Below are 25,425 nucleotides of genomic sequence, written 5' to 3'. Positions count from 1 at the left end.
TTTTTTTTTTTTTTTTTTTTTTGAGAAAGAGTCTCGTTCTGTCATCCAGGCTGGAGTGTAGTGGCAACATCTCAGCTCACTGCAATCTCCACCACCCGGGTTCAAGCTCCTGCCTCAGCCTCCCAAGTAGCTGGGATGACAGGTGCCCTCCATGACACCCAGCTCATTTTTGTATTTTCAGTAGAAACGGGGTTTCACCATGTTGGTCAGGCTGGTCTTGAATTCCTGACCTCAAGTGATCTGCCCCCTTTTTGGCCTCCCAAAGTGCTGGGATAACAGGCATGAGCCACCGCCCCCCAGCCTTCTCATAGGATTTGTGAGGATGAGATGAAGGAATATATTTAAACTGCTTAAAAGGGTGCTTGGCCCAGAGTATGTGCTAATTAATGCTGGCTACTATTGTTTTCCTTCAACCCAGCACCTGTGCAGGTCTAGAGGAAAGCACCCAGAGACTGAGTGCTCCCAGGAGCTGAGGGGCATCGGAGGCTTTCCTGGAGGACTGTGCCTGAGCAGAGGAATGGGCAGCACAGCAGCAGTGCCACGTGTGCATCATGGATGGTGCAGAGGGGATGGGTGGGCGCACTGGAGGCAGTTTAGATTTAATCAGGATGGGAGGGCCTGTCCAGAAAGTTAAGGTAGGGAGGAGCTCAGGTGTGCACCCCAGCAGGCAGGGGAGGCTGATTTTGAAGAGCAAAGTAGGTACAGGAGGTGAGTCGGAATCTCAAACAGTAATTCAGGCCAGAAGTGACAGAGGCCTGAACTATGGCTTTAGGGTGGAGGAGGAAGGAGCAGAGACTAAGGAGATACAACCTGACAACTGATTGCACGAGAGAGGGAGGGGCCAGAAATAGCATGACACTCAGGTTTCTGGCCATGCAGCTGGGTGAATGAGGGTATTGCTGTTGACTGGAGCAGCAAAAAAAGGGAATCCTCTCTGGGGTAGAGGAAGGAGGGGACATGGGGTTGGAAAATGCCAAATTCAGTTTGTGTGGCTTGGAGTCTGACATTCTCATGGGTTATCTAAGTGGAGATGTCCTGTGGTCCGTTTATTTATACTCCGCTGGGTCTTGGACAGGATTTAAATTGACATGAAGATAACATAGAGTAAGATGTTATAAATTAAGTAGGAGAGAAAGCAAACAGAAAAGAACGAGATATAAACCAGAGGGAGGAATGAGGCTAAATACAAAATACACAGCAGAAAGCAGAAGTCACAACCTGGCCAGCATTCGCTGAGTTGACTGCGGTGTCCTGCAGTCAAGTTTGTCTGTTGGGTTTTGGGGGGTTTTGTTTGTTGGTCTTCAGTTGCAGTCTTAAAATCCAAGAGTTCTCAAAAATTAAAATTTCTAACTTTTTCTTTAAAAAAAAAAATGTGAAGTTCTGGGAGCTCTGAGCCTTATCCCATCTGGCAACAATTATCTGGGCCTGAGAAGCCGTCTCGCCTTCTTGGGAGGGCACGAGAGCTCCGATTTCCCGCTGGCCTCCATTTGCACCCCCAGCACTGAAGCCGCGTCGGCCCTCTTATCAGCATGGACTGTTTCTCTAAACTCACCCTTCCAGCAAGTGTAATCAAACAAAAATAAGTAGATTTTTTTTTTCTTAATTGATTTTGCCTGTTTACATTAGCAGCCTGGCTGTGGAAATGCTCCCTGTTCACAACTACTTTTAATTTTGCTTAGTAACTCTGTTGTACCTGTTGTTAAATAGTTTGGGCTGGGTGTGTTGGTTTACACCTGTAATCCCAGCACTTTGGGAGACCGAGGTGGGTGTATTGCTTGAGGCCAAAGTTTGAGACCAGCCTGGCCAACATGGCAAAAACCTGTCTCTACAAAAATACAAAAATACCAGGCATGGTGGCACACACCTGTAATCCCAACTACTCGTGGAGGCTGAGGCACGAGAATTACTTGAACCTGGGAGGTGGAGGTTGCAGTGAGCCAAGATCCCGCTGCTGCACTCCAGCCTGGTGACAGAGTGAGACTCTGTCTCAAAAAAAAAAAAGCTTGAACACAGCCCAGCTGTAGGTATTTGATATTTGAGTTTGCAACATGTGCTAAAATCATGTATTGGGCCTAAGTGGCTCATGAACTTGACTCTAGGCTTTCTAGCAGCCAAAGAAATAGAGGATACCTTATCTATCTTATCAGCTGGGCATTCACAGTATCCATGGGATGACTGCTTAGGTAAATCAGGACTCTTCTCAACACAAAAACCAGAGAGACATTTTCCCCTGAGAGTCTTCATAGAGAGGGAATGATAAGTTCAAACGACATTCATACCCAGAGTCGATTCAAGTCTAAGGCTGATGATTCTAGCAGCTTCAAGAGGCATTTCTCTTGAAGCACAGCTGCTTAAACAATTCTGGGAGGGGCCAATGTGATACAGTTCAGGCACCTAATTTTCTACTGATCTGGCTATATTAATTTTACAAACTTTAGAAAAATCTGGAGAAATGCCTGGATTCCCCCGCAAATAATCCCCCATAGGTGGTCTAAGGGTGTGATGCCTGGAATTGCAGCAGTCATCTCGTGACTATGAGGGGACAAGTCAGAGATGAGAGCTGACACACAGAAGATAGGGAAGAAGAAGGGCCCTTGATGGCATTGACAAAACACTGAAACAACTAGCCCTTATAATAAGAGATAGAGAATTGCCTTATTAAGCTTGAACTACTTTTTATTTGCTTATTCTGTTACTTGCTAATATGGTTTGGATCTGTGTCCCTAACAAATCTCATGTCAAATTGTAATCCCCAGGCTTGGTGGCTCATGCCTGTAATCCCAGCACTTTGGGAGGCTGAGGCATGTCGATGACCTGAGGTCAGGAGTTCAAGATCAGCCTGGCCAACAAGGTGAAACCCTGTCTCAACTAAAACACAAGAAGCCTGGGTACGGTGGCTCACACCTGTAATCCCAGCACTTTGGGAGGCTGAGGCAGATGGATCTTGAGGTCAGGAGTTCAAGACCAGTCTGGCCAAGATAGTGAACCCCTGTATCTACTAAAAATATAAAAATATTAGCCAGGCATGGTGGTACACACCTGTAATTCCAGCTACCTGGGAGTCTGAGGCAGAGAATTGCCTGAACTCGGGAGGCAGAGGTTGCAGTGAGTTGAGATCACCCCACTGCACACCAGCCTGGGCAACAAAGTGAGACTCTGTCTCAAAAACATACACACACATGCACACACACACACACACAAATTAGCCAGATGTGGTGGTACACATCTGTAGTCCTAGCTACTTGGGAGGCTAAGGCAGGAGAGTTGCTTGAACCCAGGAGGCAGAGGTTGCAGTGAGCCGAGACTCTGCCACTGCACTCCAGCATGAGGAACGGAGCAAGACTCCATCTGGGGTGGGGGCTGGGGAAGAGAAATTTCATTCCCAGTGTTGGAGCTGGGGCCTGGCGGGAGGTGTTGGATTATGGAGGTGGAGTTCTCATGAATGGGTTAGCACCACCCCCTCAGTGCTGCTCTCCTGATAGTGAGTAAGTGAGCTAGTGTGAGATCTGGTGTTTGAAAGTGTGTGGCACCTCCCGCCTTTCTCTCTTCCTCCTGCTCCAGCCATGTAAGATGTACCTGCTTCCCCTTTGCCCTCTGCCATGATTGAAAGTTTTCTGAGGCTTCCCCAAAAGTCCCTGAGCAGATGCTGCCATACTTCCTGTACAACCTGTGGAACTGTGAGCCCATTAAATCTCTCTTCTTTATAAATTACCTAGTCTCAGGTTTGGTTTTGTTTTGTTTTGAGATGGAGTCTCACTCTTATCACCCAGGCTGGAGTTTAGTGGCGGGGTCTCGGCTCACTGCAACCTCTGCCTCCTGGGTTCAAGCTTCTCCTCCCTCAGCCTCCTGAGTAGCTGGGATAATAGGTGCCCACCACCACATCCAGCTAATTTTTGTACTGTTAGTAGAAACGGGGTTTTGCCATGTTGGCTGGGCTGGTCTTGAACACCTGACCTCACAATCTGCCTGCCTTGGCCTCTCAAAGTGCTGGGATTACAGGTGTGAGCCATTGCGCCCAGCCAGGTATTTCTTTATAGTAGTATGAGAATGGACTAATACAGAAAATTGGTACCAAGGAGTGGGACATTGCTGTAAAGATACCCAAAAATGTGAAAGCAACTTTGGAACTGGGTAACGGGCACAGGTTGGAAGAATTTGGAGGGCCCAGAAGTAGACAGAAAGATGAGGGAAAGTTTGGAACTTCCTAGAGACTTATGAAACGATAGTGACCAAAATGCTGTTAGTAATATGGACAGTGAAGGCCAGACTGATACGGTCTCAGATGGACATGAGGAACTTAATGGGAACTGAAGCAAAGGTCACTTTGTTGTGCATTTAACAAAGAAGCTGGAGGCATTGTACCTCTGCCCTAGGGATCTGTGGAGCTTTGAACTTGAGAGTGATGATTTAGGGTATCTGACAAGAAATTTCTAAGCAGCAAAGCATTCAAGATATGGACTGGCTGCTTCCAACAGCCTAAGCTCATATGTATGAGCAAAGAAATGGCCAGAAACTGGAACTTATATTTAAAAGGGACACAGAGTGTGAAAGTTTGATAAATTTGCAGCCTAGCTGTGTGTTAACAAATCCTTTTTCAGGGGAAGGATTCAAGCAGGCTGCAGAAATTTGCATAACTAAAAGGAAGGCAAATGCTGATAGCTAAGACAATGGGAAAAAGGCCTCAAAGGCATTTCAGAGACCTTCCACGCAGCCCCTCCAATCACAGGCCCAAAGGCCTAGGAGGGAAGAATGGTTTCATGGGCCAGGCCCAGGGTCCCACCACCCTACCCTGTGTGAGCAGGCTTGGGACACCGCTTCCTGCATCTCAGCCATGCCAGTTCCCACTCCAGTTCTAGCCATGGCTCAAAAGTCCCCAGATATACCTTGGGCTGCTGCTTCAGAGGTTGCAAACTGTAAGCCTTGTCAGTTTCCACATGGTGTTAAGCCTGTGAGTGCACAGAATGCAGAAGTTGAGGCTTGGAAGCCTCTGCACAGATTTCAGAGGATGTATGGAAAAGTCTGCATGTCCAGGCAGAGGACTGCCCCAGGAGTGGAGCCTTCATAGTGAACCTCTGCTAGGGGAGTGTGGAGAGGAAATGTCGTGTTGTAGCCCCCACACAGAGTCCCCACTGGAGCATTGCCTAGTGGAGCTATGAGAAGTGGGCCATTGTCCTCCAGACCCCAGAATGGTAGATACATGGACAGCTTGCACCCTGTGCTTTGAAAAGCTGCAGGCATTCAATGCCAGTCTGTGAAAACAGATGCTGTACCCTGCAAAACCTCAGGGGGCGGAGCTGCCCAAGGCCTTCAGAGCCCACCCATTGCAGCAGTGTGCCCTGGATGTGAGACATGAAGTCAAAAGATATTGTTCTAAAGGTTTAAAATGTAATGGCTGCCCTGCTGGGTTTCAGATTTGTGTGGGGCCTGTAGCCTTTTTTGGGGGCTGATTTATTCATTTTGGAACAGGAGCATTTACCTAATGCCTATACTCCCAATAATACCTTGGAAGTAACTAACTTGTTTTTGATTTTACAGGCTCATTGGTGGAAGGGAATTGCCTTGTCTCAGATAAGACTTTGTTCTTTGGACTTCTGAGTTAATGCTGGAATGAGTTAAGACTTTGGGGGACTGTTGAGAAGGGATGATTGTATTTTGCTGTATGAGAAGGACACGGGATTTGGAGTAGCTGGAATGTTATGCTTTGGATCCGTGTCCCCACCAAATCTCATGTTGAATTGTAATCCCCAGGGTTGGAGGTGGGGTCTGGTGGGAGGTGATTAGATCATGGGGATGGAGTTCTCATGAATGGATTAGCATGTCCCGTAGGTGCTGTTCTCTTGAAAGTGAGTGAATGAGCTAGCATGAGATCTGGTCATTTAAAAGCGTGTGGCACCTCTCCCCTCTCTCTCTTCCTTCCTCCCCCTCTGGCCACATAAGATGTATGTTTCCCCTTTGCCTTCTGCCATGACCGAAAGTTTCCTGAGGCCTCCCGAGAAGCAGAAGCTGCTATGCTTCCTGTACAGCCTGCAAAACTATGAGCCAATTAACCTTTTCTTACAAATTTCCCAGTTTCAAGTATTTCTTTATAGCGGTGCAAGAATAGACTAATGTGCTTGGTGACAAAAGCACTGTAATTTGTATAGCCATAACCAATTTAAGTCCAAAGAAAGAGAATCAGAGCCACAAACAGTTTAATTTTTTCTGAAGAGTTTAAGCATAAAAGCAAGATAGGCAGCAGCTGGCTATGGAAGACACTGGCATGTTGCAAGAAGTTGTAAGTCTATGTTCCAGGTGAGTGGAAATAAAATTGGACTGATGTGACTCGCAGGGGTCTTGGGTTAGGATTGGGGAAGTAGAGTTGGGAATTAAAATAATTTAATTTATAGGTAAAACCATCACAGTAAGATGAAACTTGCTCGGTTGACCATGCAGAGCCCTGGAGAATGCCCACATGCAAAGGGCAGTTCTTAAAAGATAAGGTTCTGGCTTAGGAAAGAACATGAAGGAAGAGGTATTACAGAAGTTGGAGGAGGAAATCCAGCATAGTGAAAAGTCACAGAAATCAAGTGAATAGAGAACAGTGTCAAATACAGCCCAACAATATGAGGATGCACATGTCAAGGGATATCTGTGCTTCCATATATATACTCTCTGAGATGGCATTTTGTCAGAACTTTCTTGGGTAGGATTTGCCCCCCTGCCCATGCCGCTGTTTTGTTTTGTTTGTTTTTTGAGACAGAGTCTTGCTCTGTCACCCAGCCTGGAGCGCAGTGATGAGACCTTAGTTCACTGCAACCTCCACCTCCTGGGTTCAAGCGATTCTTATGCTTCAGCCACCTGAGTAGTTCGGACTACAGGCATGTGCCACCACCCTCAGCTAATTTTTTTGTTTGTTTGTTTGGTTTTTTTTTTTTGAGATGGAGTCTCACTCTGTCACTTAGGTTGGAGTACGGTGGCACAGTCTCAGCTCACTGCCACCTCCACCTCCCAGGTTCTAGCCATTCTTCTGCCTTAGCCTCCTGAGAAACTGGGATTACAGGCACACTCTACCACGCTTGGCTAATTTTTGTATTTTTTAGTAGAGATGGGGTTTCACCATGTTGGTCAGGCTGATCTCAAACTCCTGACCTCATGATCCGCTCACCTCAGCCTCCCAAAGTGCTGGGATTACAGGCAGGAGCCACCGTACCGGGCCCTATTCTTCTTTTGATAACCTAACCTGGGGTCTTCTACAGGAAATTTTTTACCCAAGATCTTTTAGAAAGAATAGAAACAGTTTATAATAAAATTTAACTCCATGAGCTAGGAACTTCTTTTTTATTTGGTATTAACTGCCGTTTTCCTTAGCCAATTTTAAAAATGGCTTCCTGGAAGTTCTTATTTAACCAGAAGTGATAAAGCCTATACTTGCTAAAAGATGGAACTGCCAGGACCAGTTTCAATTTATCAGTTATCTTTTGATATGAGGTATAAGGCATGGAGCCCCTCATCTGAGGCTATCAAAATGTTGCAGAAGTGTGTGAGTGCAAGGGATTCCACCACACTATTCCTTTCAGTCTTCTGGCATCTTCTCTCACCAGTCCAGTCATAGCACCAACTGGCTCAGAGAACATGTCAAGAATGAGGCACGGTGGCTCATGCGTGTAAGCCCAGCACTTTGGGAGGCCAAGGCAGGCGGATTACCTGAGGTCAGGAGTTTGAGACAAGCCTGGCCAACATGAAACCCCACCTCTACTAAAAATACAAAAATTAGCTGGGTGTGGTGGTTCACGTCTGTAGTCCCAGCTACTAGGGAGACTGAGGTGGGAGGGTCACCTGAACCTGGGAGGGGGAGCCAAGGAGGTGGAGCCAAGATTGTGCCACTGCATGCCAGCCTGGGCAACAGAGCAAGACTCTGTCTTAAAAAAAAAAAAAAAAAAGAATGGGTAATGGGAAATGGCTGATCCAACTTAAGTCCAACGTGCCCAACATCCATTGTCGTGCTTGAACAATAACCAAGCCAAGCGGGGAGGGAGCTAATTCTTACAAAGTCTAAAACACAAAGTCTTCACAATTAGCCTCCAAGCTTTTATTGCACAATGATAAATTGTGTTTATAAATGATTACGTTTGGGAGTTTTCAATTCACATCCGTATAGAGGGATGATACAAAAGAAACAATCCTTCTAGTAACATCGTAACTTCCAAAAAGAAATAGCTCAACTTGGTGGATACATAGACTATAAAATTATTTTAGGCCTGGCTGGCTGGCTCAGGCCTGTAATCCCAGCACTTTGGGAGGCCGAGGCAGGCAGATCATTTGAGATCAGGAGTTTGAGACCAGCTTGGCCAACATGGTAAAACCCCATCTCTACTAAAAATACAAAAAAAAAATTAGCCAGACGTGGTAGTGCACACCTGTAATCCCAGCTACTCAAGAGGCTGAGGCTCGAGAATCGCTTGAGCCAAATAGGCGGAGGTTCCAGAGAGCAGAGATTGCATCACTGCGCTCCAGCCTGGGTGAAAGAGTGAGACACTGTCTCAAAATAATAATGAAAATCTGAAAGATTATTAAATTATAGACAGAGAGTTTGTGTTGGCTGGAGAAATGTAAATATTAAAGCATATGGTGCTCATATAATTAGGAGTGAAGTCAGGACAGGAGGAATATATCCTTATTATAGGGACTCTGGAACCCAGTGTTGACTAGGACTATGTCTGAACTGCTGACAAAAGAAGAAGTTAGCACAGTGAAAATAAGAGAACACTCTTTCTAGAATCCAGGTCTTTTGGAGACAGGTAGTATTAAAGCTCCCAAGAAAAGGGCTGGGCGCGGTGGCTCACGCCTGTAATCCCAGCACTTTGGGAGGCCAAGGAGGGTGGATCACGAGGTCAAGAGATCGAGACCATCCTGCTCAACATGGTGAAACCCCGTCTCTACTAAAAATACAAAAAATTAGCTGGGCATGGTGGTGCGTGCCTGTAATCCCAGCTACTCGGGAGGTTGAGGCAGGAGAATTGCCTGAACCCAGGAGGCGGAGGTTGCGGTGAGCCGAGTTTGCGCCATTGCACTCCAGCCTGGGTAACAAGAGCGAAACTCCATCTCAAAAGAAAAAAAAAAAAGCTCCCAAGAAAAGTAAATAATGCAGGATCTTTACCCCCCAGGACCACATCCAGTTCTGCTTGAAAGTGAGAAACCTTCGTCACAGGAAGGCGAACTCCCAATTCCAGGGAAACTATCTGTCTAGAATGATGCAGCCATCATTAGCCTCTGTGGCTCTGGGACTTTGAGTAAATTGAGTTTGTAATCTAACCCGAATCTGGCAAATCCAGTCTTTCAAGGCTGATCCTTGTGGAGAATTTGCTGGTTTTCTGGACCAGGGTAGGGCTTCCTGGAGATTCAACCATTTTAGCAGAAATCAGTCTTGAATGAGGTATCTCAGGCAGGGCTCTTAACTACAGGCAATGAAGGTTGACTGTAGATGCTGAAGTGGAGAAAGAACTCCGGGTGGCTCACAGAACTCTTTTGAGAGCTTCAGGTGAATCTTCCAGGAATGATATCCAAAACTGCAGAACAGAATTGGCCAGATGAGAAGACTGCTCCCACTGTGGCCACCAAGCACCGGAGGCCACAGTTAACTCTGCTTGACTCTGCAGCCATTGTCACTGTAGCCAATATAGATGCTACATCGACTCCAGCAACTTTCACCTCATTTGCAGCAGAAAACAGAGGGTAAATATGAGCTTGCATCAAAGACAGAAAACTTATAGAGTTGCCATTTATTGAAGGGAGCTAGAGATAGAGCAATGAGAAATCTTTCTCCTGGAGACTCTGAGATGGCCCGGCCCTCTCAGCTGCTGGTGGGAGTCTCACGAGGAGCTAGTGGGAGACTTTTGGAGTTCTCTGTTGCATATCACAGAAATGGACTCATGACGAGTAAGCCCTAATGATTTTCAGTGAATTGTGGAAATAATCAGATATGCTCCAAGCAGACATTGCTCAGCTGATGCTGAAGAATGACAGAATAATGCTTTGAGATATAAGGTGATGCTTCAGAATCAGAAACAATTTTTGTTTAAACTGTGATTAGTTAAAAGTCTATTATTAATTCTGTTAAGATATTCAAGGAGGTCATTTGCTGAAAACTCATTGTTCCCATAAATTTTCATTTCCTGGGTTGTAATGAAAGGTACCATAGAAAATAGGAAACAGCGCCATATCCTGTAAGCTTGGCATGTGTGCTCTTTGAGAGGCCACACATGATGATTTCATTACATTTTAATTTCTGAAACATTCTAATAGAGGAAATGTATCTATTTACATTACACTATTTTTCTGAAGAGTCATGTAAAAAGAATTCCAAACTTTTAACTAACAAGCTATATTAAGCCGGGCGCGGTGGCTCAAGCCTGTAATCCCAGCACTTTGGGAGGCCGAGGCGGGTGGATCACGAGGTCAAGAGATCGAGACCATCCTGGTCAACATGGTGAAACCCCGTCTCTACTAAAAAAATACAAAAAATTAGCTGGGCATGGTGGGGTGTGCCTGTAATCCCAGCTACTCAGGAGGCTGAGGCAGGAGAATTGCCTGAACCCAGGAGGCGGACGTTGCGGTAGCCGAGATCGCGCCATTGCACTCCAGCCTGGGTAACAAGAGCGAAACTCCGTCTCCAAAAAAAAAAAAAAAAAAAACAAGCTATATTAATTATCTATTGTTGCATAACAATTTATCCCTAAATTTAAGGTGAAACAACAAACATTTATTGTTTCATACAGCTGTAGGACAAGAAATCAGGAGCTGTTTGGTTATGGTTCTGGCTTTTGGTTCTCACGAGGTTGTGTTGCAGTCTGCTGAAGGCTTGACCCTGGCTGAGGATTCACTCCTAAAGTGGTTCATTGGGTGCCTGCTCAGTTGGTGCTGGTTGTCATCCCGAGGCCTCAGTTCTTTGTCCTGTAGATCTCTCCGGAGGGCTTCTTGGATATCCTCACAACGTGGCAGCTGATTGCCTCCAGAGCGAGTAATCCAAGAGGAAGCGAGGCAGAAGCCAGGATTTTTTGTTGTTGTTGAGACAGAGACTTGCTCTTTTGCCCAGGCTGGAGTGAAGTGGTGCAATCTCAGCTCACTGCAACCTTTGCCCCCTGGGTTCAAGTGATCCCCCTGCCTCAGTCCCCTGAGTAGCTGAGATTACAGGCACCCGCCACCATGCCCAGCTATTTTTTTTATTTTTAGCAGAGACAGAGTTTCACCATGTTGGCCAGGCTGGTGTCAAACTCCTGACCTCAGGTGATCTACCTGCCTCGGCAAATTTGCCTCGGCAAATCCCAAAGTGCTGGGATTACAGGTGTGACCCATCCGGCCAGGATGTCTTTTATACCCCTGTCTCAGAAGTCACTTACAATTTTCCACTGGGAACACAGGTCAGCTTTACTCAGTGTGGGAGGGAACCACACAAAGGCGAGGACGCTAGAAGGCAAGGATCACTGGAAGCCTTTTTTTTTTTTTTTTCCTGTTAAGATGGAGTCTTGCTCTGTCACCTAGGCTGGAGTGCAGTGGCGTGATCTTGGCTCACTGTGACCTCTGCCTCCAGGTTCAAGCACTTCTCCTGCCTCAGCCTCTCAAGTAGCTGGGATTACAGGTCCTGGCCCCCAGCCCTGGCTAATTTTTGTATTTTCAGTAGAGACAGGTGTTTTACCTTGTTGGCTAGGCTGGTCTTGAACTCCTGACTTAAAGTGATCTACCCGCCTTGGCCTCCCAAAGTGTTGGGATTACAGGTGTGAGCCATTGCACCCGGCCTGGAGGCCATTTTGAATGCCAGCTACCACTGGAAACTTGTGTTGGTCTTACTGCTGGTAATGGGTGTGGCTTGAGTGTACAAGAAAGTGTAACTGTTGGACTTGCTGATAGCTAGTCCTGACAGGAAGCATGAGCTGGGGTTCAGACTGCTGGCATAGTTGCATGCCACTTGCCCAAACACATTCTATGTGTTTATTTTAGGTTTGGCCAATGTAACTGGCTGAGGTTCAGATCAAGATTCATCTACTTCATTTGACCCAAGAATAAGTTTGGGCAATAAATAAGCATTCATGTTATGCTTCTTAGTCATCAGTATAAATAACGCATTTTCAGAGAAAGAATCTTCTTAGCTATCTTCTCCTAGTATCTTATTTCAATGTTTAACAGCCTTCAAGGTTAGGGATTTTTGTTTTCTTTAATATTGTTTAAGTTACTCACCTTCATCTGATTGCAGCAGTGACATAAATAAGTTGCATGTTTCTCCTCTGTCATTAATCCTCTGTCTACTCAATGCCATGAAATTACTTCTTTTCTTCTGGTGAAATAATATCAGTTTTGCTATCTTTTTTTCTCATGCTGGCAGGGATAAGGAGTGTGCGTGTAAACTTTTTATTAAGTAGAATTGCAAGTATACAGAAGAGTAGCCTAATGAACTCCCATGTACCCAGGAGGCAGGAGCATAGGGAATTAAGGTAACTAAGGGTTGGGGTATAACAAAGGAATCGCAGGGGCGGCAGTTCACATAAGCAAGAGAATAGCAGGTACAGCCAGCTCCAGGCATGATTAGGCAGCACAGAGGCCACACCCTCACTCCTGTGATAACAAGACCAAAGTCTCTACTGCAGCCTCTGATTTGGTTGCAGGTCAATCCTTCCTAGGGTGTAACCAATTGGAGGCCTCTGAAGTGCACCTAGGGGTGTTACTGAATTCTTTTGGCTTTATAAAAGCCCTGAGGAGGAGCCACCAGGTGTGGTAGCTCACGCCTGTAATCCCAGCACTTTGGGAGGCCCACGTGGGTGGATCACCTGAGGCCAGGAGTTTGAGACCAGTCTGGCCAACCTGGTGAAACCATGTCTCTACTATTAAAAAAAAAAAAAAAAAAAGGCTGGGCATGGTGGCACATACCTGTAGTCCCAGCTACTCGGGAGGCTGAGGCACAAGAATTGCTTGAACCCAGGAGGTGGTGGTTACAGTGAGCCTAGATCGAGCCACTGCACTCCAGCCTGGGTGATAGAGTGAGACTTGTGACTCCATCACAAAACAACAACAAAAACCCTGAGCATTACCCAAGCCCATTCCTGCTCTGTGAATTGTACTTTCGCTTCTTTAAGAAACCTGTGCCTTCGCTACTCTGTTCTTTTGTTGTTTTGTCTTTTGTTGCTTCTTTTTTTGCTTTGTTTGCGTGTTTTGCTCCATGCTTTGTACAACATGCCATGAACCTAGGCAACTCACAGTGAAGAACTTCTATCTGGTCATAATAGGCGATACCATATAAAGAAGGGAGAACACTTTCTGTGGTTCCTGGAGCAGAGACATCTGACTTTAGTGGCAGAAATGTGGGGCAAATTCTCTAAACCTGTTTTTCTGGACGAGAGGGGCCAGGAGGAACAGAGTGTAGTCAAGGCTCTCCTTGAGCTTCCTCCAGGGACCTTTGACCTCTACTTCACTGTCTGAATTGTCTTGCTGGAGGAGGTGGAACACGCACACCAGCGAGCACACACACGAGCACACACACAGTGAGCCTTAAACACATTTTAGAATCAAAAAAATTGTTTAAAGGAAAGGGAATGTCAAGGTCATTTAGTCCAAAGCTGTCATTGTACACTTGTGAAAATGGAAGCCCATTTATATCATATAACTTATGGTTGGTTAGCATTTAATAATAATCTGTAATGCATTTTCAATAATATTTTGAGCATGTGTCCTCAATTATATTATCTCTTGAAGACTCCAGCACAGGGCAAATGGTCGCTCTAAGTATGTGAAAGAAGCCTTATAAACTGGAAATTTAAGTCTAGAATTTTATATGCTAAATCTTTATTCAACGTTATGCTTAAACGATAGTGCTTAATATGGAGATAGGTTACAATTTTAAGTATTGTATTACTACAATTAATGTTATAACTGAAAATGCAATTTGTCAGCAGCATTAAAGAATTTCTAAATCATCCATAATTCTATGAAACAATGATTGAAACTATGGCCATGTGCCCATAATGCTGTTTTGCTCAATGATGGACCAATCGCATATATGGCAGTGGTCCCATAGGATTATAATAGGGCAGGCCGGATGCGGTGGCTCACGCCTGTAATCCCAGCACTTTGGGAGGCTGAGGCAGGTGGATCATCTGAGGTCAGGAGTTCGAGCCCAGCTCGGCCAACATGGTGAAATCCCATCTCTACTAAAAATACAAAAATTAGCCGTGTGTGGTGACATGTGCCTGTAATCCCAGCTACTCAGGAGGCTGAGGCAGGAGAATCGCTTGAACCTGGGAGGCGGAGGTTGCAGTGAGCTGAGATCACATCACTGCACTCCAGTCTGGGCAACAGAGTAAGACTCTGTCTTAAAAAAAAAAAAAAAGATTATAATAGAGCTGAAAAATTCCTCTTGCTTGGTGAAGTCACACCCATCATACTGTCATAACACAACTTATTATTTACATGTTTGGGGCCTTGGGCAGGCCCTTCAGAAGGTATTTCAGAAGGCATTGTTATCATAGATGACAGCTGCACAGGTGTTCTTACCCCTGAGACCTTCCTGTGGGACAAAATGTAGAGATGGAACACAGCAATAGTGATTCTGACCCTGTGTAGGCTAATGTGTGTGTTTGTGTCCTAGGTTTGTTTGTTTGTTTGTTTGTTTTTGAGATGGAGTTTCACTCTTGTTGCTCAGGCTGGAGTGCAGTGGTGCAATCTTGGCTCACTGCAACCTCCCGCCTCCTGGGTTCAAATGATTCTCCTGCATCAGCCTCCCAAGTAGCTGGGATTACAGGTGCATGCCATCATGCCCGGCTAATTTTTCGGTATTTTTAGTAGAGACAGGGTTTCTCCATGTTGGCCAGGCTGGTCTTGAACTCTTGACCTCTGGTGATCCACCTGCCTTGGCCTCCCAAAGTGCTGGGATTACAGGTGTGAGCCACCATGCCCAACCTGTGTCCTAGTTTTTAATGAAAAACCTAACAGCCGGGCGCAGTGGCTCACACCTGTAATCCCAGCACTTTGGGAGGCCAAGGCGGGTGAATCACGAGGTCAAGAGATCGAGACCATCCTGGTCAACATGGTGAAACCCCATCTCTACTAAAAATACAAAATATTAGCTGGGCATGGTGGTACTTGCCTGTAATCCCAGCTACTCAGGAGGCTGAGGCAGGAGAATTGCCTGAATCCAGGGGGTGGAGGTTGCGGTGAGCCGAGACTGCGCCATTGCACTCCAGCCTGGGTAACAAGAGCGAAACTCCATCTCCAAAAAAAAGAAAAAAGAAAAACCTAACAAAGTAAAAAAAAATTAAAAATAGAAAAAACTTATAGAATAAAAATATAAAGAAAAAAATTTTGTACAGCTGTACAATGTGTTTGTGTTTCAAGTGTTATTACAAAAGTGTCAAAAAGTTTTTAAAATGTTAAAGCTTATAGGCCGGGCGCGGTGGCTCATAAGGTCAGAAGTTCAAGACCAGCCTAGCCAAGATGGTGAAACCCTGTCTCTACTAAAAATACAAAAATTAGCGGGGCATGGTGGCAGGTGCCTGTAATCCCAGCTACTTGGGAGGCTAAGGCAGGAGAATTACTTGAATCTGGACAGCAGAGGTTGCCGTGAGCCGAGATTATGCCACTGCACTCCAGCTTGGACAATAGAGTGAGACTCTGTCTCAAAAAATATATATTTTTTAAAGCTTATAAAGTTAAAATGTTGGCTAGGTGTGGTGTCTCATGCCTATTATCCTAGCACTTTGGGAGATTGAGGAGGGCAGATCACTTGAGATCAGGAGTTTGAGACCAGTCTGGCCAACATGGTGAAACCTCATCTCTATTAGAAATACAAAAAAATTAGTCAGGTGTGGTGGTGGGCACCTGTAATCTCAGCTACTCAGGAAGCTGAGGCAGGAGAATCACTGGAACCCAGGAGGCAGAGGTTGTAGTGAGCCAAGATTGCGCCACTGCACTCCAGCCTAGGCAACAGAGTGAGACTCCATCTCAAAGAAAAAAACAACCAAAAAAGTTACAGTAAGGTAAGGTTAATTTATTTTGAAGAAAGAAAATGTTTGTTTTTGAGGCAGGGTCTTGCTCTTTTGCCGAGGTTAGAGTGCAGTGTAGCGATCTTGACTCACTGCAATCTCCACCTCCCAAGCTAAAGCGATCTTTCGCCCTCAGCCTCCCATGTAGCTGTGACTACAGGCATGTGCCACCATGCCTGGCTAATTTTTGTATTTTTAGTAGAAACAGGGCTTCTCCATGTTGCCCAGGCTGGTCTCGAAATTCTGAGTTCAAACAATTCACTTGCCTCAGCCTACATAATTGCTAGGATTACAGATGTAAGCCACCACGCCTGACCATGAAAAGTATTATAATATAAATTCAGCATAGCCTATTTATGAAGTCTATGGTAGTGTACAGTAGTGTCCTGGACCTTCACATTTCTCACCAACTCACACAGAGCAACTTCCAGTCCTGCAGGCTCCACTCATGGTAAGTGTCAGCTCACTGCAACCTCTGCCTCCTGGGTTCAAGCAATTCTCCTGCCTCAGCCTCCTAAGTATCTGGGATTACAGGCATGCACCACCACTCCCAGCTAATTTTGTATTTTTAGTAGAGATGAGGTGTCTCCATGTTGGTCAGGCTGGTCTTGAACTCCTGACCTCAGGTGCTCTACCTGCCTCGGCCTCCCAAAGTGCTGGGATTACAGGTGTGAGCCACCACACCCAGCCTTTTAAAAATCTTTTATACCATATTTTTACTGTACCTTTTCTACATTTAGCTACACAAATACCATTGCATTACAGTTGCCTGCGGTGTTCAGCACAGTTACATGCTGTGCAGGTTTATAGCCTAGGAGCAGTAGGCTGTGCCATACGGCCTAGGTGTGTAGTAGGCTTACCATCTAGGTGTGTGTAAGTATACCCTAAGATGTTTACACAATGACGAAATCATCTAATGATGCATTTCTCAGAATGTATTTCTGTCATTAACTAACACAGGACTATTTCATTTTCCCTCTTTAGGTACACAAAATAGGTCCATTACAGCATATGTGTAATGTCTACTTTGCTATTTCCACTTACTATTTTCCTGAAATTCTTTTTCGCATTTTTGTAGTCTTTATAATTCTAATTTTAAATGGCTGCATGATTTTATCTTTTTGTCAGACAAGCATGGATTTGAGTCTCAGCTCTGCTGCCACAGAGTTGTACCATTCTAGGAAAGCTGCTTCCTTTCTTTTTTTGAATACCTTTGAGTTACAACTGACACACAATAAACTGCACACGTTGAAAATCTACACTTTGATAAGTGTGACATCTCTATACACTGGTGACACCATCACCACAGTCAAGATAATAAACGTACTCACCACCCTCAAAAGTGTCCTCGCGCCCTTCTGACATCCCTCCCTCCCACCTCTCCTAACAGACTCCACATGCCGTTGCTAGGAAAATGACAGAACATTTGAATTCAGTTACATAAAAAGACAAACACGGAAGACTTGAGGAGGAAGCGACTTAGCCTCCTGTGTGACTGTGGCCTTGGCCCCAGAGCAGTTCCTGGGTTAGATACTCTGGGGTGTCCTCAGTCTGAGGAGGGTGTCTGCCGCGCCCTCGTTGGCAGGATGCCTCTTCTTCACATACTTCCTGTCTTTCAGGCCCCATGACCAATGCCTCACTTACAAATAGCTTTACTCCTTTTTTTTTTTATGACACAGGGTGTGACTCTGTCTCCCGGGCTGGAGTGCAGTGGCTCATTGCAACCTCCGCCTCCCAGGTCCAAGCAATCTTCCTGCCTCAGCCTCCCGAGTAGCTTGGATTACAGGTGTGCACCACCACGCCCAGCTAATTTTTGTATTTTTAGCAGAGATGGGGTTTCACTATGTTGGCCAGGCTGGCCTAGAACTCCTGTCCTCAAGTGATCCGCCTGCCTCAGCCTCCCAGAATGCTGGGATTATAGGCGTGAGCCACTGTACCCGGCCACGGTTCTTTTAAGCTCTCCCCAGATTTGATCATTTCCCCATTCTTTGCACACTATCTCAGACCTTTTGGCCCTAAGGGCTATAACTCAGACCAAACTACAAAGTACAATGGAAATAATTAATAGAGCAAGCAAGGTACACAGGACAACCCTTCTGTGCTATAAATAGGTGTGTCCCCCCTCCTAGGATTTCATGTCACCTGTAAATTTGTGCCTCTAGCCTGACAGATTCTTGCTGAGCATTTCGACATTTTGCCTTTGTTCCTGAAAGGCTTCTGGAGGGCAGAGGCTGAGGCTGGGTTATATAAAGATAAGCCCCAGAAGAAGGGGCTTTATAAACAGGATTTCAAGCTCATTCTGGGAATTAGAGGGCTGCCAGATGCAGTACTGGAGCCTGACACTAAGGGGCAGCATGTACCCAAGGATATATTTAGCTCCGCCAAAGCCCAGCAGAAACAAAGAGAAAATTACCTAGCTTTTAAACTCCAAGAGCACAAGATGTAGAGGCCGCATTTTCATCTCTTGAATCAAATTACAGCATTACAATTTTCAATGTCTATTCTATTAAGAGTTTCGCCTGCCAATTGAGTTCTCTGAGTAAATTATTTTGTGGTTAAATATGGTTCAAATATAATACTGCTGAGACCTACGTACTCTGTAAGATTTACTGATTTTGGTGCCTCTATAACTTCTGTAACTTCAACAACTTAACCCAATAATATTTAATTCCAAATTCAAACTCTCCCCCTTTTTTCTTTGAGATGGAGTCTTGCTGCAACACCCAGGCTGGAGCGCAGTGCTGAGATCTGGGCTCATGGCAACCTCTGCCTCCCGAGTTCAAGCGACTCTCCTGACCCAGGCTCCCAAGTAGCTGGGACTACATGCACGCCACCATACCCGGCTGATTTTTGTATTTTTAGTAGAGATGGGGTTTCACTATGTTGGCGAGGCTGGTCTTGAACTCCTGACCTCAAGTGATCCGCCTGCCTCGGCCTCCCAAAATGCTGGGATTACAGCCACCACATGTGGCTCAAATTCTTTATATTAATTGACATGACTATTGTCTGTCTGTATGTTTCTCTTTCTCTCCCTTTCTCCCTTTGATGAAGCAAATTTTTATGTGGAATAAAGGCAGTCAAATAATTATTTGGTAGTCAAACTAGACAAGGCTCAACTGTTGGGAAATCTTACAGTTCCCTCTCTGATTTGTTCATGAATCCACCCATTAGTGAGGATTTCTGAGCACTTCCCTGTGTCTGCTCCTGTGTGAAATGGTGTGAAATGAAAAGATGAACCGGATACCAACCCTGACATCAAGGAACTCATTGGACATTTGGAGGGTGGGAACACAGGGCAAACAAAGAAACATGATATTGGGAATGTATGGTAAATGCAATGATGAAAAAGACAGGGCTGGGCGCGGTGGCTCACGCCTGTAATCCCAGCAATTTGGGAGGCCGAGGCGGGTGGATCACGAGGTCAAGAGCTCGAGACCATCCTGGTCAACATGGTGAAACCCCGTCTCTACTAAAAATACAAAAAATCAGCTGGGCATGGTGGCGCATGCCTGTAATCCCAGCTACTCAGGAGGCTGAGGCAGGAGAATTGCCTGAACCCAGGAGGCGGAGGTTGCGGTGAGCCGAGATCGCGCCACTGCACTCCAGCCTGGGCAACAAGAGCGAAACTCCGTCTCAAAAAAAAAAAAAAAAAAAAAAAAGATGAAAAAGACAAAGATGAGGTAGGGAATACGAGCAGACAGAGAAGGCACCTATCAGAGATGGGGGATGCGGGTGGGTGGTTGGGAGGAGTGCAGGAAAATGTCCAAGAGGAGATGACATTTGAACTCATCTTAAAGGAGTAGACAGAATTAGCTCTCCACGCAGCGGGCTCAGAACCTGCAAAGGCATGGAAGAACGGGAGCTCCCAACACCGTGGTCAGTTTGCAGGCCGGTCCAGGCCTTGGAATGGCCAGGAGCATGGGTGTTGATTCGTGTTTAGATCAGCTTCTTTGACAGCAGAATAGAGGTAAGAATGGAGGGGGATGGTGGAAATTAGAGAGAGCAGTAAGGAAGCCACTGCAGTAATAGAGACCAAAAATTATGAGTCAGTCACCACTGACTCTGGTGAAGAATGGTGGAGAGAAGTGGACCAGTTTAGTTGGTATTTAAGAACTGTGGCTGGGTGCAGTGGCTCACGCCTGTAATTCCAGCACTTCGGGAGGCCAAGGCGGACAGATCACTTGAGGCCAGGAGTTCAAGACCAGCCTGGCCAAAATGATGAAACCCCGTCTGTACTAAAAACACACAAAATAAGTAGCCCAGCATGGTAGTGCACACTTGTAATCCCAGCTACTCAGGAGGCTGAGGCAGGAGAATTGCTTGAACCTGGGAGGTGGACGCTGCAGCGAGCTAAGATCCTGCCGCTGCACTCCAGCCTGGGCAACAGAGGGAGACTCTGTCTTCAAAAAAAAAGAATTATGACAGAAGCTGGTGTGACCAAGGAACTGGATGTTTGAGATGACTGAGGGGTAAGTTTTGCTGAAGTCCCGTGAGATAAAGGAGCAAATGTAAAAGACGTATTTGCTGGTTTCTGCTTGCCAGTGTAATTTCACAAGCCCCTGACTCTGCGTAGACACCCAGCTCTCCAGAAAAAACGGTTTGAAGACAAAACAGGATACAGAACACAGTCCCGTGTCTTGGCTGAGTCATCGCCTTCCTTAATAGGTAAATAAGCCTAGTTCATGCCTTTTCCTATACATAACATAACGTCTGATAGGTTAGGGATGATGCCTCTGTAATCTATAACCAGATGTACTCTTACACACAAACCTTGATGTGATTCTGCTTTAATGTAACTTCTGCAAGTTTGTGACTTTGTATGTAGTGAACCCCTAAGGCCTGTACAGAAGCCGTGGGCTGAGCTACCTTGCTGGATCTCATCATAAGTGGATTCAAAGATGTTCTGATTGGCGATTTGTTGAAAGTGTTAAGCACTGTCTAAAGACCTTACTGGAGCAGTCGCACAGAACCCCTGAAGGGATGCTCCCAGGCCATAGACCTTGGTCTATAGTCCTCAGTGAGATTTCTGAGTACAAGTAGTTTTAACTTTCTAAAAGCTTGATATTTTCTTTCTTTAGCGGACAGTCCAAATTGAGTTTGAAATGCTTGTGGGACATTCAGGTAGAAATGTGGTCCAGCAGGCTGTTGGATAGACGGTTCTGGAGCTTAGCAGAGAGATCTGGATCAAGAAATATAATCTTGAGAGAGACTGAAATTATAGGAGTAGCCGAGACCACAGGGGGAACATTTAAGAGCTGAAGAGGGGAAAGTACATTAAAAAATGAGCAGGAGGCTGCAGTGAACCATTATTACACCACTGCACTCCAGTCTGGGTGACAGAGTGAGACTCCATCTCAAAAATAAATAAATAATAAACTAAACGGTAACCTGCCACCTTGGGCACACTTTCTCAGGACCTCTTGAGACAGTTCCCTAGGCCATGGTCACTCATACTAGCTCAAAAGGAACCCGTTTAAATATTTCACAGCGGCAATGTGAGGTGGCTAAAGCCTATAATCCTAGCAGTTTGGGAGGCCAGGCAGAATGATCACTTGAGGTCAGGAGTTTAAGACCAGTCTGGGAAACATAGGGAGACCCTATATCTACAAAAAAAAAAAAAAAAAAATTAGGCATGGTAACACATGCCTGCTGTCCCAGACACTCAAGAGGCTGAAGTAGGAGGATCGTTTGAGCCCAGGAGGTTGAGGTGCAGTGAGCCATGATTGTGCCACAGCATTTCAGCATCGATGACAGAGCAAGACTCAGTCTTAAAAAAGAAAATAAGGCTGGGTGTGTGGTGGCTCATGCCTGTAATCCTAGCATTTTGGGAGGCCAAGGCAGGTAGATTGCTTGAGCTCAGGAGTTCAAGACCAGCCTGGGCAACATGGCGAAACCCCATCTCTACTACATGTAAAAATACAATAAAAATAAAAGTTAGCTGGGCATGGTGGCATGAACCTGTAGTCCCAGCTACTTGGGAGGCTGAGATGGAAGAATCATCTGAGCCCAGGAGATGGAGGCTGCCGTGAGCTGTGATGGTGCCACTGCACTCCAGCCTCGGCAACCAGAGTCAGATCCTGCCTCAATAATAATAATAAATAAAGAAGCCGGGTGCGGTGGCTCACGCCTGTAATCCCAGCACTTTGGGAGGCCGAGGCGGGTGGATCACGAGGTCAAGAGATCGAGACCATCCTGGTCAACATGGCGAAACCCCGTCTCTACTAAAAATACAAAAAATTAGCTGGGCATGGTGGCGCATGCCTGTAATCCCAGCTACTCAGGAGGCTGAGGCAGGAGAATTGCCTGAACCCAGGAGGCGGAGGTTGCGGTGAGCCGAGATCGCGCCATTGCACTCCAGCCTGGGTAGCAAGAGTGAAACTCCGTCTCAAAAAAAAAAGAAAAAAGAAAAGAAAATAAATATTGTATAGAGTTTGTTTTTTGCATTCTCAGTAGGTGCTATGGTTATCCCCATTTAGACTGACGGGGACACTGTGGCATAGGGTGCTAACTGACCCGCACAGGATCACACAGCTAGTTATGGCAGAGGTGAGTTAAAGCCAGTTTGTTCATGCTTTTAGTCACCATGATACTGCCTCCACACAGAAAAAATTAAAAAAGGGCTGACTACTAGGGTAGGGAATGGTGAGAGAGAATTTTACTATTTCATACTCTCAAGTATTCAAAAAGTTCTTTACCATATGCATTATTCCCTTGACAACGAAAACTAGTTTGATTTTTTTTTTTAGATGGAGTCTCACTCTGTCACCCAGGATGGAGTACAGTGGTGTGATCTCGGCTCATTGCAACCTCTTCCTCCTGGGTTCAAGCGATTCTCTTGCCTCAGCCTCCCGAGTAGCTGGGACTACAGGCACACACCACCACATCCAGTTAATTTTTGTATTTTTAGTAGAGACAGGGTTTCACCATCCGCTTGCCTCGGCATCCCAAAGTGCTAGATTACAGGCTTGAGCCACTGTGCCCGGCCTCAAATCTGAAAACTGCGTGTTAGGTAGACAGTGAACACCTCCCGGGCGCCTTGCGGGGAGGGGGCAGTGGAGGGCTTGGGCAGCAAGGCCAGGGGCAGATGTGATGGTTGAGGTTACGTACTGAATCGTTGAAGGGAAATAAAAAGGAGATGCCGGCTTGCCTTCCATATAATTAAGTTTCAGTCCTGAGAGAACAGACAGCATTTAAAAGCACAGTGGCCAATATCTGGCTTTGGTTTTTACATGGGCTCTTTCTTTATTAAGTCTCTCTCACTTGGAAATCTGTGGTGGATTCCTGCATGCACAGCTGCTCTGGGGTTTATTTCAATTTTTTTAAATTAGGTATTACATTCCTATAACTGAAAAAATTAAAACCAGTTAAAATAGCATACACTGGGAAGTCTTACTCCCAACCAGTCTGTTCTGCCCTTTCCTGCTTGTCCCTTAATTCCAGCACTTTGTGAGCTCCCAACAAGTATTATACTTTGTTTCCTTTCAGTGACTCCTTGGGTAACTGCCAGCACACACACGTATTATTTCTTTCTTTCTTTTTTTTTTTTTTTTTTTTTGAAGCGGAGTTTCACTCTTGTTACCCAGGCTGTAGTGCAATGGCACGATCTCTCGGCTCACCGCAACTTCCGCCTCCTGGGTTCAGGCAATTCTCCTGCCTCAACCTCCTGAGTAGCTGGGATTACAGGCACGCACCACCGTGCCCAGCTAATGTTTTATATTTTTAGTAGAGACGGGGTTTCACCATGTTGACCAGGATGGTCTCGATCTCTTGACCTCGTGATCCACCCGCCTCGGCCTCCCAAAGTGCTGGGATTACAGGCGTGAGCCACCGCGCCCAGCATATTATTTCTTTTTACACAGTTGGAAGCACTGCTTTGTACCTTTCTACATCAGTGCATTGAGTACTTCCTCTTTTTTATTTTATTTTTTTTGCAACTGCCCTTTGGGTTAATTGAATCTACTATGAGTTTACTCCCCTGTCCTTGCTATTGGCTTTCTTGAGGTGTCTCCAGGTTGGAAACAGTGTTTCTTTTTTGCTCCTCTATTTTTAGAGTTCTTCCCTGTCATCAACTTCCTAGCCACTAACTGCATTTCTACCACACTCCCCTAATGAGAGATAAGGGAAGGTTTCCTCTTGCCTTCTCTTTGCCCTCTCACCTAATTCACCCAATGAGCACCAGCCTTTTTCAATGACCCTTAGGGCAGCAGCTCACACCTGTTCATTCTGGTGATTAAATACAGAGCAGAGGCACCTTCATTTGAATCTCTCGTCACTGGCAATTTTCATCTTGGAAGCAGGTGTGCTGGGGAGAACTTCCTCTCCCCCTCCAGGTATAAATGCTTATAGTTTATTGGTAAACAACCGTTGACAGAGCTGTGTATCTGTTGAACAGGTATGAAGTTAGGTATTTTCCTTCTTATTTTTATTTATTTTTAAATTATCTCTCTTTCTCTCTCTCTCTCTCTATCTCTCTCTCTCTCTCTATATATATATAGTTGTTGTTGTTTGAGATGGAGTCTTGCTCTTGTTGCCCAGGCTGGAGTGCGATGGAGCGATCGCAACTCACGGCAACCTCCACCTCCCAGGTTCAAGCGATTCTACTGACTCAGCCTCTCGGGTAGCTTGGATTACAGGCATGTGCCACCACGCTCGGCTAATTTTGTATTTTTGGTAGAGACTGGGTTTCTCCATGTTAGTCAGGCTGGTTTTGAACTCCTGACCTCAGGTGATCCGCCCACCTCAGCCTCCCAAAGTGGTGAGATTACAGGCGTGAGCCACTTATATTTTAGTTTGAATCTGTACCTGTTATCTGCTTGTCTTACAAAATATGCTGAAGCTGCTACCTATTGGGGGTATAGGGATTAGAGAGGAGAAATAATTCACCTGCAAAGCGCTTATTTGCAGCTTGCCCTAGCATGTGTGGGACATTGCTTAATGAAAGACTATTACGTTTTTAACAACCATCACTTGTGTAGCGGGCTGACTCGGGATTGTAATATTATATTTTAATGAAAGTGTTGGTGTTTCCTCATCTGTTTATTTTGAACAAGTGTCTTCTCCCTGAGTTTGGTGGCCTGCTTCTGGAGTGCTCAGTTCTGCTGCCGACATGCCCACCCAGCTCGAGACGGCCATGGACACCATGATTAGAACCTTCTACCGCTATTCTTCCAAGGAAGGGGACAGATTCAAGCTCAGCAAGGGGGAACTGAAACTGCTCCTGCAACAAGAGCTCACGGAATTCTTCTCGGTGAGTCAGGCCTTTTCTGCTGCATATTCAGTTGAGGGCCGATGGGGTGCAGATTCCAGGACAGCCTTTAGGTTCATACTCTTCTATGTGGCTCTCAACCTGTGATGTCCAGTAGATGTTTTTGGCATCAGTCACTCACTTGGATCAGCTGCTGTTTGCTTTTCTTGGTTTCTA

The 25,425-nt window shown here is 45.7% G+C and overlaps 1 protein-coding gene across 2 annotated transcripts in view; it reads left to right on the top strand.

The window, feature by feature from the left end:
* The window catches only part of S100Z (S100 calcium binding protein Z), a 54,996-nt gene that overhangs the window by 28,908 nt on the left and 663 nt on the right, over positions 1-25,425 (top strand). For both annotated transcript variants that reach the window (XM_032277909.1, XM_032277920.1), the window contains exon 2: positions 25,055-25,251. In XM_032277909.1, the coding sequence (XP_032133800.1) occupies positions 25,111-25,251 (141 nt within the window). In that variant the 5' untranslated portion in view covers positions 25,055-25,110. The remainder of the gene's footprint in view (positions 1-25,054; positions 25,252-25,425) is intronic.

Source organism: Sapajus apella, unplaced genomic scaffold, assembly GCF_009761245.1.
Source record: "Sapajus apella isolate SASKATOON/1434 unplaced genomic scaffold, GSC_monkey_1.0 scaffold1, whole genome shotgun sequence".
Classification (NCBI taxonomy): Eukaryota; Metazoa; Chordata; class Mammalia; order Primates; family Cebidae; genus Sapajus; species Sapajus apella.
This window is presented reverse-complemented; position numbering and strand designations above follow the sequence as displayed.